The 14,011-nt window shown below is 39.0% G+C and overlaps 1 protein-coding gene and 1 long non-coding RNA gene across 6 annotated transcripts in view; one reads left to right on the forward strand and one right to left on the reverse strand.

Moving 5' to 3' along the window:
- Positions 1 to 7,825, reverse strand: part of NAP1L4 (nucleosome assembly protein 1 like 4) — a 25,509-nt gene extending 17,684 nt beyond the window's left edge. For 4 of the 5 annotated variants that reach the window (XR_014897311.1, XR_014897312.1, XM_085317096.1 and 1 more), the window contains exons 1-5: positions 7,722 to 7,825; positions 3,719 to 3,750; positions 2,686 to 2,747; positions 1,183 to 1,282; positions 49 to 190 (exon numbers count right to left, since the gene is read on the reverse strand). Coding sequence is in view for 3 of the 5 variants with exons in the window: in XM_085317096.1 (XP_085173222.1) it covers positions 49 to 190; positions 1,183 to 1,282; positions 2,686 to 2,747; positions 3,719 to 3,732 (318 nt within the window). In the remaining 2 variants the exon portion in view is untranslated. Of the gene's footprint in view, positions 1 to 48; positions 191 to 1,182; positions 1,283 to 2,685; positions 2,748 to 3,718; positions 3,751 to 6,595; positions 6,709 to 7,721 lie in introns of all 5 variants that reach the window. The other variant, XM_085317097.1, reaches the window with a different exon arrangement.
- The window catches only part of LOC146588859 (uncharacterized), a 21,252-nt gene continuing 14,619 nt past the window's right edge, over positions 7,379 to 14,011 (forward strand). Inside the window, exons 1-2 of the long non-coding RNA XR_014897313.1 lie at positions 7,379 to 7,452; positions 12,790 to 12,871. This is a non-coding gene — a long non-coding RNA (uncharacterized LOC146588859). The remainder of the gene's footprint in view (positions 7,453 to 12,789; positions 12,872 to 14,011) is intronic.

Below are 14,011 nucleotides of genomic sequence, written 5' to 3' on the forward strand. Positions count from 1 at the left end.
CTATAAGGAGAAAAACAGTTCTGTAAAGATATATAATAGTCTTCCTACCTTATCAAAAAGGGGTTGATAGAGTGCTGCATATTTTCTCTCTAGATCATGTACTTCTTCATAGAATTTAGCTTCTATATGGGCACATTTCACCTGGAGCTGTTTCAAGGCATCAATTCTTCTTTTCACTGCTTTTGGTAAACTAAGAACAAACACATCTGTAAGCCTAAGAAGTTAGTTGTCTCAACATTATTTAACACACTGCGAAACACACTGCTTATGGCTAAATCCATTTTTCAATAAAGGGTTTCAATCAAACATACATACTCCTTCAAAACTTATTCCAAGAGTTTATTGGGGGGGGGGGGAGGGGTAGAGGAGGGGAAGGACAGGAAACAACCCTTCTACTCAGGATGTCCTCAAAGGTGTTCCATTCTCTCTGTCATTACCCTCCCTGTATATTTCAGAGATCTGATATTAATAACTTTGTTTAGGCATAAACTTATGCAACTAGAGCCATGCTGAGCCATCCATGAAAAAGAACTGTGTATGTTGCAGGGAATAGTTTGGATTCATGGGTCATATTCAGAAACACACACACTCCCATCTGTACTTGATATTATTGGGAGTTTATACAGTCAGATAAAAAAAAAAAAAGCCTTTTCAGCATTTGTAATGAGGACCTCTAAAAAAAATAGCCAACCCTAGCCAAGAAATAAAAGCATTAATCTCCACTTAAGGTAAAATTTAAAAATGTTGCTCAGAGTAGGTCTACTCTACAGTTAATATAAGCCAAGGATTCAAACTTGGGAGAAAAAAAAAGGCAGTTTTGCAGCTTTTCTGAAATCTTCTACAGATTTGATAGCAATTTTATAGAAATCAGTCACTAATGCAGTACATGCCCTAACAGGGTCATAAAATCATGGGGAGGGAGGGAAAGGCTAATAAAGTTATTTTAAACCAAAACCATAACAGCCAAACGAAATACCATGCTGGACAAAAACAACTTGCTTTCAATTTTGTGCAAATATACTCAAATTTGAGTATTTTTTTTCCAAAAACAAGTCACTGGTTGACTTGTAACAGGATTCATTCTTCTTAGTTATTTGTTCCAATTTCCTACCTTCATTATGCAGCAATGATATTCCACTATGCTTTCAGTCTTCCAAGAATTTTACTAGGCACTGTACTTACGTTTCAATATAACTTGAAGGAGTGAGCGCTGTATTGTCAAGCCGTTCCTGCAGAGCTGCCAGGACCTGTGGATTTTGCATCACCTGGTCTGCTAGCTTTTCTGTGAAGACAGAGAGTCACTCTTAAAACAAATCTGAATATATTCATACAGCTCCTGTCATATTATGTCCATCTTACAGCAGTCACAGTAAAACACTAGCTATTTTCTAGTTCTCAAATATCAGCAACATAGTATGTTAACAAGAGAAGCAAAATTACTTCAGATTCAGATTTCATATAGACAAGATTGGGTAATAACCCATCCCTCTCTCTGGAAAAGCATCAAACCTCTGCTGCTATAAGTAAACAGCACACAGAGGACATGAGTAGATTTTCTGTCTTCCCTGGTATGCAAGAAGGCGGAGGTCCAAGTTTCTTGATCCTGCCTATATGCTAACTTCGGTTCACAAGACATTCCCAAATTTGCTAGAAGAACTACCAAATTATACTTCCAAGACACTTGTAGGTTCTTTCTACTTAGTCTCACTCTTGAAAGAGTGACAAAAAAAAAAAAAAAAAAAAGGCAACTAGCACTATGACCATTTACTTGGTCACTAATAACTTCTAGAACATCAAGGTACTTTTGCAATTTACGACTTCTCAGTCCAAGTGCCACCACTGCAGAAGACTGTTTTAATGGAGTTCAGATCTAAAATGCTTTTAACTAAAATTTAAAAATTTTTACTAGTAACTAGCAACTGCACAAGTGATAACAGTGGAAAGACCACATCTGCTTTTCAAATCTTTCTACTCTTTCTCACTGCCCTTCCTTCCAGTCATTAAAATCATTAAACTGCACATCACACATTAACTTTTACATTTTTTTTCCTCCCATAATCTGAATTGATTTTAAGAATTAGTCATTGGTACCTATGAATTGATATGTGATTTCCAAATGCAGGTCATGAAGGCTTTGTTAAAAAAAAAGCAGTAACCACACAGTGAAATATACTAATGTTTTACATACAACTTACAAATTCAAGTATTCAAGCTAACAACAGTGAAACTGTAGCTTTTCTGCATGCACACATTAACTTGAAAGTTTAAGCACTACCAGCACAGTTATCTGTAGACCTTTTTAAAAAAGAATTAAGAACTTTGAAGAGACATTCTTAAACAGATGCATTTTCCTACAAATAAGACAGTAAAGAACCAGCATGTATGCAGGTCTGCTCACTTTGATAACACGCAATTTTCAAAGTTATTAAAAGCTAGTTTTTGGCTATTACAGATAAAGCCTTTATTTTTCCCTGGGATGCACTAAGCACACAAAAGTCAGCCTAAAAGAGGAAGTATCTTAACAAAGTATACAATTAGCCTAAAAATATATTGTTTTAATTACATACATGTTTGTTATTAAGTGTCAGGATTTTGGAATTGTACATAAAAGCTTCAACATGCAAGTCAACTGGTTTACCTCATCTTTGCACTGTTACACTACTACTGCTACTACTTACTTCTTACCTTTTTTGTCACTTGCATTTTTAGCAGCATCCACAGAATCTGAAGCAGTATCTTCTGCTTTACTAAGAGAATTAAAAAAATAACAGATCAAAAAGAATCACTTTGTAAAGTGTTAATATTTAAGCACAAAAACACTCTGAATTTTCAGTGTTTACTACGGGCAAGATTTATAAAATATATATATAAATATACACACACACACACACACACACCTCTCACTAAAGGACACTTTTTTGCATCAAACTCCTCAGGACTGACAGTACAAGTTAGATAAGAAACTAGTTCTCCTAAAATGAATAAAAATTGAAGAAAATGCAAAAAACTTCAGACAAATTCATCTTATTATGTGACTGGCTGGCTTTTGGTCTTTACGAGGTACCCCTGGAAAGGAGAATGTTACTACCCTACATGTGAAAACACAAGACACTTACTCTAAGTGACAAAAAAATACATTAGAAATAATAGAGGTAAGAAAGTAAGATGAACAAGTGCTCAAAGCTCTTTGATTGCAATTTCCATACTGAATTCTTTTGATTAATAGTGAAAACATTCACTTTACTCTAGAAAGAGATACTCCTTTCTCCCACAATGTCTTCTACTCTATTTCCTCTACTGGCATAAGAAAGGGCCCCAAAAGAGTCAGTCAGTAAGCCTTCCTGTACTTCCACACAGTTTACAGGTCACAGAATATAATTTGGAAAATGCTTAAATTAATCTTAACTCATATACAAAAGGAGAAACAATTATCACATATGCCAAATGGATATTATTAGCTACCAGACTAAATTATCCAGCTTACCCTGGTGCAGTACAAGCCTTGAAAGGCTACTGCAGCACAGACAGCAAGCTGAACAGACACCATGTGAAAAAAAATACTATTTGCTCTAGAAATACTATAAAAACTAGAAAATAAAACTATGCCTTTAGCATGCTTGGTATTATTTCCTTAGCTTATTAGTAAATTTTACCTGTTAATAAATATTAATAAATTTATAAACTACATGAACTTTTTTCAAGAAAGAGTCCAACATACCTGTTATCTGCCATCTGTATGCCTGTTTCCACCTGCAAGTTGGAATATAGTGTTTAAAAACACCTTAACAATAATGTTTACTTCTGTAGAAGACAAAACAATATATGTCATTGTTCAAACCCTTAAGATAAATTAAGAGCTGCTGATTTTGCTAAAAAAATGTCACTGTGCATGATCTCCTACAGTAAAGAGAACAGTTCCCATACATCCCATTCAAAAGGGAATCTGTCAGCAGTTTTTAAAATATTCTGCTAGAAGCATTCATCTAACCCTTTTAAAATTTATCTGTTAAGTAATCCAGCCTATAATCTGCTTCTACCAGAGCACAATTCAGACTACACTAGGAAACTCTAAGACTTATTTTAGACTGCTTCTGTGTTCCTCTTAAAAACCAGCAACCCAACTCTCTTCCCTTACTCCTAGATACTGTCACAGCAAACCCTGATTTTTTTTTTAAATCTGTGCATAATATATTACTATGCCTGATCTGGAAATGATGAAAGTTCAAGTGAATTACATCAACTTCAGAAAGACTTCACTCGTATCACCAAAGCAGAAAAATATGCCTTACTTGCCATCTAATTGGGCCTACTTTTTGTGAGTAACTGCTTCTGCAGCTATTGGTGTTCTGCACTGCCTTTACCAAGAAAACTGGTTTTGTCAGCAGCTAAGAAAGAAGAGCTCTCTACATGAAGATTGGCTTGAACTTACTGTGAGTGAGAAAACAAACAGGAAATGAGAAAGTTAAAGCTTTGGTAATAGCAATGGTTGGAATCAAGTTTAACCTAGCTGTCCTACCCCACCCCAAGATTTAAATTAGTTCTCCCGAGAAAATAGAGTCAGACTGCCTAATTTATTTTGCTATTATTTCTTTAGTTATATCAGTGGTAAAATATACAAGCTCATAGATCTATTTCAGAAATATAACATTTTTCTGCATTATAGACGCTGTTTATGGTAAATCAAAATAACACCTACACACTGTACAGATGTATAGGTGACATTATCTAGCACTATCAAGCTCTCAGGAAGGCAGATGTCACTCTGCAAGTCACATTTAAGAATAAAGAGAATCTTCTGTCATTCATATGAGTAAACAGGTCTGAACTTCTTAAAGTCTACAAAGGCAAAACAGGCTGATCTTTAGCTCAGCTTCTAACAGACACAGAATAAYGTAAGCCCTAATGACATCTTGAGTGGCAGTCAGAATAGGGGATCAGAGAATGCACGCACTCTGCCAGCTGTACAACACTGATTCTTGTTCTATTTTTTTAAGAAAAGAAAAAAAACACCACTATAGCCACTTATACAGGCCTGAAACGCTTTGCTCATTTACAGTAGTATTGAGTGTATATTTTAGATTATTCAACAGAAGGGGAAGCTGCCCAACATCTAGCAAGTAGTCTGCAAGTCCACCATATCCATACCGTAAATTAAGTCCAGGAATAAACAAGAGGCTTCTTGAAAACTAGGTGTTTCAATAACCCAAGCATTTTTATTTGCATTTATTCTTGCTTTCTAACAAGATACAGTGACAATGCAAGCAATCACCTTGTAAAGCAAAAGAACTATCTACAGCTGAAGAAATACAGAAGCATCAGTTTTTCCTTCTATAGCTGACCAAAGACAGAAAAATAGAAGTTATGATTAAAAAGGTAAGAGATGGTAAATTGACCTAATACCCAAGTTCAGCCAACAAGTTATACGATCCTAGTCACTAATAGAGGAAGCAATAGTAAGCAAGTATAAAATGCAGACACACATTACTTAAAAAATACCCTGCAAGACTCATGTCTTCTAAACTAGATCCAGAAACAGAACTAATGAAAAGTCTCTACTCAATACAAATAACAAGTAACTGAAGACTCGCACTACATTTCCTGCAGGGAACAATTTCTCAATCCTGTTGAGGAAGACAAGATTCTCATCCACGTTAAAAAAAAACATGGAATAAAATTGCCAGAACTTGAATAATTTTTAAATGGTAGTTTAATTCAACTCTATTGGAACAGATATGAAACTGGCATGTTCTACACAGGCCATTCACCTAAGGATTGGGAACAAAAAATTAGTAAAACACCATTCCCTGGTGCAACTGTATACTTTTTGTCTTAATTGTTTCCTCAAATTTTGTTCCCTCAGTAACTGAGGGTTAAGAGAGTTGAAGAGTTAAGAAATTTTCTAACACACACACACAAACACACACCCTGTGAAATCTGTGAATCCCAGCAGCATTACAGAGGTGTCTTCCAATGACTTAGCTGCTACAGACTTACTATTAAAACTGTTCTATAAAAGCCAGAGGGAGCCTGGGACAGGCAGAAGCAAGGTGATTTCAGGGAGATAAATTTAAATGCACATCTTGAAATTGTACAGAAGCAGAGTACCAAGCCTTCGTATTTATTGCCTTAGATAGTTTCCACATAAGTGAGCTCAGTTTGTAGGCAATGAAGACATTAAAAAATTCAAAAGAATACTCTAAGTTTTTATCATTATCACTGCCACCACCACAAGAAACCAAATTTGTATCTTATTTCCTCTGCTCCACTCACTGTTTTCAAATAAATATTACAGTTATAAAGCTTAGTGGGAGGAGGGGACTACACCAACAACTTGTCCCACAAAGTAGGCTGCTGCAATTGAAGTTTATCTAGCACAAACATCACATAGCACTAGTCACCTAAGAGCAGAAAATCAGAAACTCAGAACAATGCACAATCACAGCAGTCCAAGACATCAAAACTTCATTAAAAGGACAAGCAAAATCCTGAAAGATACAGCCTTGAAAGAGGCCTGTGCATTTAACAGCAAGAGAAATTCACAAAAAAAAAAGCTTCCTGTGCTAAAAAAAAATAAATAAAAGAATAAAACACACACTTATTTCTTGCTGTATAAATCTTCCAAACAGAACCAGATGACAAAGCAAGTCTGTAACGGACTTCTAAAGGCACCAGAAGACTTCCAGCCACAACTGCTACTGCTCTCCGTAACTACAACAAATCAGAGAACAAAGTTATGACTTCCCCTTTAGGGCTGTTGGGATGTAACTTTTTGTATGGAAAATCAGCAGCTATAATAGTAATAAAAAATAGTTTAGAGGAAGAAACTCACTAATCTGTTCCACAATGTTGAGATGTTAGCATTACTTAAGCTCATCTTAGAAGATTTCTTGAGGAAATACTACTTCAGTTAGAAATAACTTTATATAAATTGCCTACAGCTTCTGCTTTTACCTATATCTTGTACATTCGTTCCTGTATCTTTCAATATTGAAGACCTGTAAGCAGATGTTACAGGAACCAACTCGGGCAGATCCTATACATGCTTGTATCGCATGCAGAAAACGATAGTAGCAACAGGGAAAACCTTTTCTCCTCTTTTATTTTTATTTTTTTAAACACCCTCACTGTGGAAGAAGGGGGTGGAATACCGAAGTGAAAAGCTGAATCCCCGATACGCCGCAGCAGACTAAGGATACACAAGATCATCGATGAGGTCAAACGAAAAGATTGCACCCGATCTGAGAAACTAAGGGCTTAATTCAACCCGAGTACCGCGCGGTAAGAGACAGAAAAACAGAGTTCACCACAAACAACAGCCCTCCCACCTCCTTCCTCCCCTACTTCCCTCGCGAGGGCGGGGGAAGGGAGGGCGCGCTGCCAGGCTCCCCGGGGAGGGAGGGCAGCCATACATGCGGCCGGACCCGCTCCCTCTTCCGCTGCCAGGCTGAGCGGGTAGGGCTCCCTCTTCCCCCGACCCAAACTTCCCAAGCCGGCCTTAAAATGGTGCCTGACTGGACCAGGCCCGCCCCCCTCCGCCAGGCGGCTCTAGGCGGCCCCTCCGCCGGCCGGGCCCCACCCCGACCAGGCCCCAACGGTCGCCACACGCGCGCCCCAGCCCCACGCTGCGGTCACGGCGGCCAACGCGAGCCCTCCGCGGGCCCCGCCGGCCTCCACCCGCCCGGGGGCCGGGAGCGCGAAGCCACGGCCCCGCCGCGCCTCACCTGCCCGCGCCCCACGTCCCCTCACGCCTGCAGAGGCAGCAGCACCAGCCGCCAGGCTCCTCTCAGGCACACTCGGGCTGCGCCGCCGCCAAGAAAGCGCCCTCCCATTGGCCGAAGCGCGGGCGCCTCCCTCAGTAAAGGCACCGCTGATTGGCTCTAGCGCAGCCATGGCTGCCGCACCGCACGCGGGCCATGTTGACTATCCGACGGCGCAGCGCTCAGCCAATCAGCGGGCGAGTGCGGCCGCGCGCCGCGGGGGCGCGCTGGGAGTTGTGCGCGCGGAGCTGGCGGCGCGCGGGGCGAGCGCGTGACGCGATGGGGGGGGAGGGAGGAGGGGGGAGGCTCGTGTCCTTAAAGGGACAGGCGCCGCCGGGGGCGGGGCAAAATGGCGGCGGCGGCGGCGGCGGCGGCGGCGGCGGGCGGGCGGGAGGGGGTTTCGTAAGGGCCGCGGCACTTCCTGTGAGAAAAACAGGCGCTTTCCAGCGCTTCAGGTTGGGCGCCCATTTAAAAGGTTAACTTTTCTGGCCTTGTTTCCTGGTCTGGGTATGGGTGTAATTCCCTCTGCTGGGCAAGAGAAGAGGGGGAGAGAGGGGAAGAAAAAAAAAAAAAGGCCTGGGTTTATGTTGGGATCGATAAGTAACAGATGGCATGTAATACAGTACAGGAACAGTGCAATTTTAACATTTGGAGCCACTTTTGTGCTCCGTGCTCCCCGTGCTCAACAGGAAAAACATTAACTCTTTGCTGTAGCAGTAGATTCTTTATTCTTAAAAAAAAAAGCCTCCTAATACAGTCTTGGATTTCAGTAAATAATTAATTTCCAGGGCTAATTGTTACAATTGTTTCACAAATTAACACATTGAAGTTATGGGACTAATATTTAATAATTAATCATTACATTAACAATAGATTAATTCCATTATTGCACGAATTTAATGGCAGGAATAATTTATGCATCGTCATTTAAAATTAGGTATGAATACTATAATTCAAGAAAATTATAACATTCAAACAGATAAAGAATTGCAGGAGTTCTGGAGATTCAGTAGCACAAACAGGCAGATCTGGCCAGCTCGAGGACATGCTCAGTGGCAGGTCTAACACTTGCTGCCACCTCTTTCCTCCATCCAAACCAATTCTTTTCTTAACATCAGAAAGTTAACAGCCTGTTCTTACTTTCATTACTTTTACTTTGGAACAACTCCATTCACGGTGATTAAGTTATGCTTAATTCTCATTCTTCTGTAAAAGACCATAATGAACTCTGAAAGGAAGATTTATTTGAAGGCATTCATACTTGACGTTTTTGTTCTTGCTGCTGATTCATGGCATTCAAGTATTCTTTTAGGGTTTTTGCTTGTTTGTTTGTTAATCTCTATTTTTTAAAAGCTATTTCTCCCTTACTCCCCCAAAGAAGCTTGGAGTCAGATATTGTTCCATATGAAGATGTAGGAAGCTTTGCTTGGGTATGCGATGTAGCTGCATATTCCTGCTGGTGCAGGAACACACTGCAGCCCTGTTCAGATTGTTGTTGCAATCCTGCAGCCTCTGCGGGATGTGCCGAGTTTGTGCATCTGTGCTAGTGCCACTCTAGTTAATGCAGTTATTCTCGTAAATGCGGCAAACCCTGCATTAAATTATATTTCAGATGGTCTTGTAGAAAGAAATTTGCTTTATTCTGGGCCAAATAKCAAAGCCTTGAAACAGGCTGGAATGCTGGAATTACTTTTTTCTCTTCATTCATTGATATATATTGAAGTAAAATACATTTAAACTACTTTGAATCCACAAGATTTTTAGTGCCCCTCTCCAAAGGCATAAATCCTCCATGATCAATGAGCGATTTTTGCTGACTGTTTTCTAACCTCTTGCAGCACGATGCTAGACTTTAGGACTGTGGCTGAGGCACGATCTGTGGAGTCATCTTGCTGTCAGGTATTCCTACCCTGCAGAGAGCTGCAAAAAGATTTTTGCTGAATCACCCTGGCTTGATTTAAACATCCAGACTAGCATACAGGAGAGCTTGGGGAACCAAAACAGAAATAGAAGGGATTATGACACAGCTGCTGAACAGATATACTAGACACACCTGTTTTTAGAGAAAGCTTAAGTTTTCTCTGTATCTGTAACTGGCATTAAAACAGCTATGTGTTCTGCCCTTGGGTGGGCATTAATGGAAACTATTTTCACTGAATGAGATGCCAGGCATTCACAGCCCATTTTAAAAGATAAGATTTAGTTTATCTATGATTCTTTTTGAACAAGAAGTGCTTTGATCATTGCTAAGTGGAGTCTTGGTACTGAATAGCTAATGTACTTCTTAATTAGTATGTTCTATGTCAGGAAATGTGGTAAGTAATATGCAGAGAGTAGCGTCCTGTATCAAAAGTGCCCTGTGAAATCACTGAGAGAAATAAAAGTTCCTTTCCACATTTGTGTGGCAGAAATTGTGTAATTAAAGAGGAAGCTAAAGATCTTCCAACAAGCACCACCACCTTAAAGTGTTTAAGTATTGCTTAAAATGTAGAGAAAGAAGCCGAAGGCATGTATTGTATGTGGCAGAGATTTGCTGGCTGGCACATTTAAAATGTATCTGTGGGTTCCCAGAAAGCTGGAAAGCAAATATAAACATAAGGAAAAAGAGATAAAGAAAAGATTATCTTATATTAAGTATATATCTTATATATCTTATATTAGTTTAAATGTCTTTTTAAAGAATTAAGACTGAGGTAATACGACCAGATCAGAAAAATCACAGATTTTTCTACCAATATCCAAACAAACAGAGCGATGGAGTACTTGTGTTTGGAAGCTTGATGGAGGAACCTGTTCTCATAGTGCAGCAGTATTCACAGCTCTTGAAAAACTGAAAGGCACACAGAGCAAAACACAGAAAAAATATTTGCTGCTTCCATTTGGCCACCCGCACTTTACAGAAAGGATGCAATTAAAACCAGAAACACCACACTGTCTTACTTTGCCTTGCTGCCTCCGAATAAATTCCTTGATAGACAGTCTTTCTTCACGTTAACTTCTATTCGGTATTTGTCCCCTCAAAGTTAAAAGCAAAGGTAAACCGTGTCAGGCTTACTAAGTTACCAAGTACTTTCTCCTGACAAAACCCAGATTTGCACAATCCTCAGCCTTCAGAGGTGTATTGTAGTGTTAGTGCATACGTATTTGAGATTACTTTGTTTCTATACAGTATCCTGGTAAGAAGTGAGAAGGATAGAAGAGATCCTTTGTGGGATAATGTTTCAAATCATCTTGACAGCACACAGTTCTGAACTATTGGTGTCCAACTTCTGTCTGTGCAATATTAAATATGGCAGCAAAATTTGGTTATTACAGCAGGAATTTTTACATTTGTATCTTGTTGAGGATTAGGGTGATGGGGATGCAGCAGTCTATAATCAGCAGCTCACTGGTACCACCGTAAAATAAATGTTTACCTACAAAATGCTGGTGTCCTTCACCAATAGTATTTTTTATTTTTTAATAGATTTCTAGCATCAACAAAAGAAGCCAAAAGGAGATCTGTTTTTTTGGACTTCACAGAGAAAGAGAACATACACAGCTGTGTTAATTAGTTTCTGATATGGGAAGCAGGTGTCAAATAAAGCATTGTGTTACCTTAAGCTTATTCCAGTGTCGGTACATAATCACAACATGGAGATACTGATAAGTATTACTAAATATATACTGAGGAGAAAGGTACTGCATGTTTTTGATGCATGACTGAGAGACCTTTAAAAAAATTGCTCATACAAAATGACTCTTGAAAAAGCCACAGTTTTTCTCACTTCCAGTTAACTAAGTAACATCAATAACAACTTCAAAATAACTTTAAAGAATGCTGAGGTTGCTCTAGTCAAACATTAGTATCACTCCCCCTCCTTGCCCCTCAAAAAAATTCAGTGACTGTAAAATACTTTTAAGATCTACATAAAGCAGGCAGTTGGGTTTTTGGAGGGGAAGAGGAGAGATTATTTGAGATACCAGCTTTGCAACTTCCCCTTAATTCAAACTGTTTGTTATCATAAGCTGACTTGTCACAAACATTGATTGGTTTTAGAGGTTAAGGCAAGATACTTTTCTTACATAAGGCAAGATATGAGAGAGGCCTCAGTGTTGGGACACGTAAGATAGTATCTGCATGATCATAAAACATGAGAGTTTCTTCCCTATCCAGAGATCAGATTTATTTAGTAAGACTTTGAGTTGAGCTCTCAAAATCACTTTTTGATGCCCAGCTGAATAACAGAACTCACCCAGGAAGAGATGGTAATATTTGCACATCTAAAAAGATGGCAGCTTAAAAAAGATGTTTATTGGCTCAAAAAAAAAAAAAAAAAAGTAGTAGCTATCTTGAATGTTAGTGTAAAAATTACAGTAATAATGAATCTTAGAGATAACCAGAAAACTGTGTGTGAAAATACAAAGTTTTACTTTGTACAGATCAAAACGAGCTGTGCATGTATGTTCCAGAAAATGTTAAAAACCAAAAATCCAAGACTTTACTGCTGTGGAGACTGTTATTTTCTTAAAGCTTAGAAAATCATACTCCACATGTGATTCCTTCAGTGTGTATATGTATATATACACGTATTAACTATCTAATCAAAAATTTTAGAATACAGTAGAGCCTGTACTTTCCCTGTTCTTTGCTGACACAGTGGACTAAGACATTGAATGCAGACTATTGCTGTTGCATTCTCTTTTTCTGGCTGCCAGGTCACTCTCCCTAAGCCAGTGCAGTGGAATTCACTTAAGTGACACCTTGATGGATTGCCAGGAAAGAGGTGTTGTGCTGTGCATTTCAATGATTGCATAGATCAATTGACCCACCTACTTCACTTCCAGAAAGTCTGTTTAAAAAGTGTGTATCTAAACCTGTTTGCAGCATTCTTTTGCTTGCTAACAAGCTTTCCTTTGCCAGGGCATTGTGTGTACTATTTTCTGCTAAACTGTGGATACCAAGAGAATCAAAATAACTGAAGTAGTCTTGAGCTTACATTTTGATACAAACTCCATGAGACACAATCTATTTTTCTGATTTTTTGCCAAGGTCATGGTTTGCCGATTCATTTGCTGCTTTTGGAAAAAGGAACTCCATACTTGGGCAAAAGTCTCACTTTGGGGAGAATGAGGTAATTTTCTGTTTGTCTATATATCAAGGTGAAGCAGTTTAGCAGCCTCTTTACTGGAGTTTTCAATTTGCATGCACTTAGCTTTTTTAATAGACAACACTTTGGTCTGCCAACTCACAGATGCTTCATGAAGCAGACATCTTCCTTGCTCATAATGCTGTCTTCCAAGGACAACAGACATGTACGAAGAGAAATTCATAAATAGCATAATGTTCAAGCATGGAAAGAACAGTTCAAGCATGGGAAGGCTGCAAGGGCTTTATTGCTGGAGGAGTCAAATGAGCAGCTTTCCTGAAGGAGCCAGAATGGCAAAACACTAAAAAGCAGGGAGAACAAGTAGCAATGTGGAGGAACAGATCACACAACACTGAAGACAGGTCTGAAAAGGAGAGGATTTCAAAGGCTCTAATCCTTTTGAAATCTATGAAAAGAATCCCATTGAATTCAAGAAGCTTGATTTTGTGCAAAAACAATTTGAAGACATGGAAGCACAGTTTGTACTGCAGCAGATCAGAAAGATGGCTTTAGTGACACTGATATATCAGGTAAATTTGAAACAACCAAACTGTGAGTCAATGAAAACACACAAAAGGAAAGCCTGAGCTAAATAATACTGCAGGTAGAATGGTAAAGTAAATATGACAGAGACTTTATCTAAGCTTGGGGGACATGACTAACTATGGAGTTACAGATATTGAGGGAGGAGGAAGTGTGCGTTTAGAACGCATAAAGCAGCAAAGACCAGAGGATAAGCTGTGGCGACGGCAAGTTTGAAATGCTCATAAGACAGATGTAAGGAAAGTTATCCCAGAAACAAAAGGAAGTGGTAGAGAAGGGGGAAAAATGGCATTTTTTTCAAATTCCTCTGAATTGATGTAGTAGATAAACCATTGGGTGGGTGAAGTTCCACTAGGAACATGGCAGGAAGGGAAAAAGACATACGACAAAAGATGGTATCATCTGACATGTCAGAGAGATGTTCTAAGGAAATTAAAATCCAGGAGACCAATGGATTAATAGGGTCATCTTCTTCATAGTTATGTGCTAACTAGGTTCAGCTGCATTTTTGATAAGCAGCTGCTAAATCAGCTCACCATAAAGGAATTTCTTTAAGGAAATTACTGTCACTACTTCAAGTTA

Source organism: Rhea americana, unplaced genomic scaffold, assembly GCF_003343005.1.
Source record: "Rhea americana isolate MKP2758 unplaced genomic scaffold, rheAme1 scaffold_49, whole genome shotgun sequence".
NCBI lineage: Eukaryota > Metazoa > Chordata > Aves > Rheiformes > Rheidae > Rhea > Rhea americana.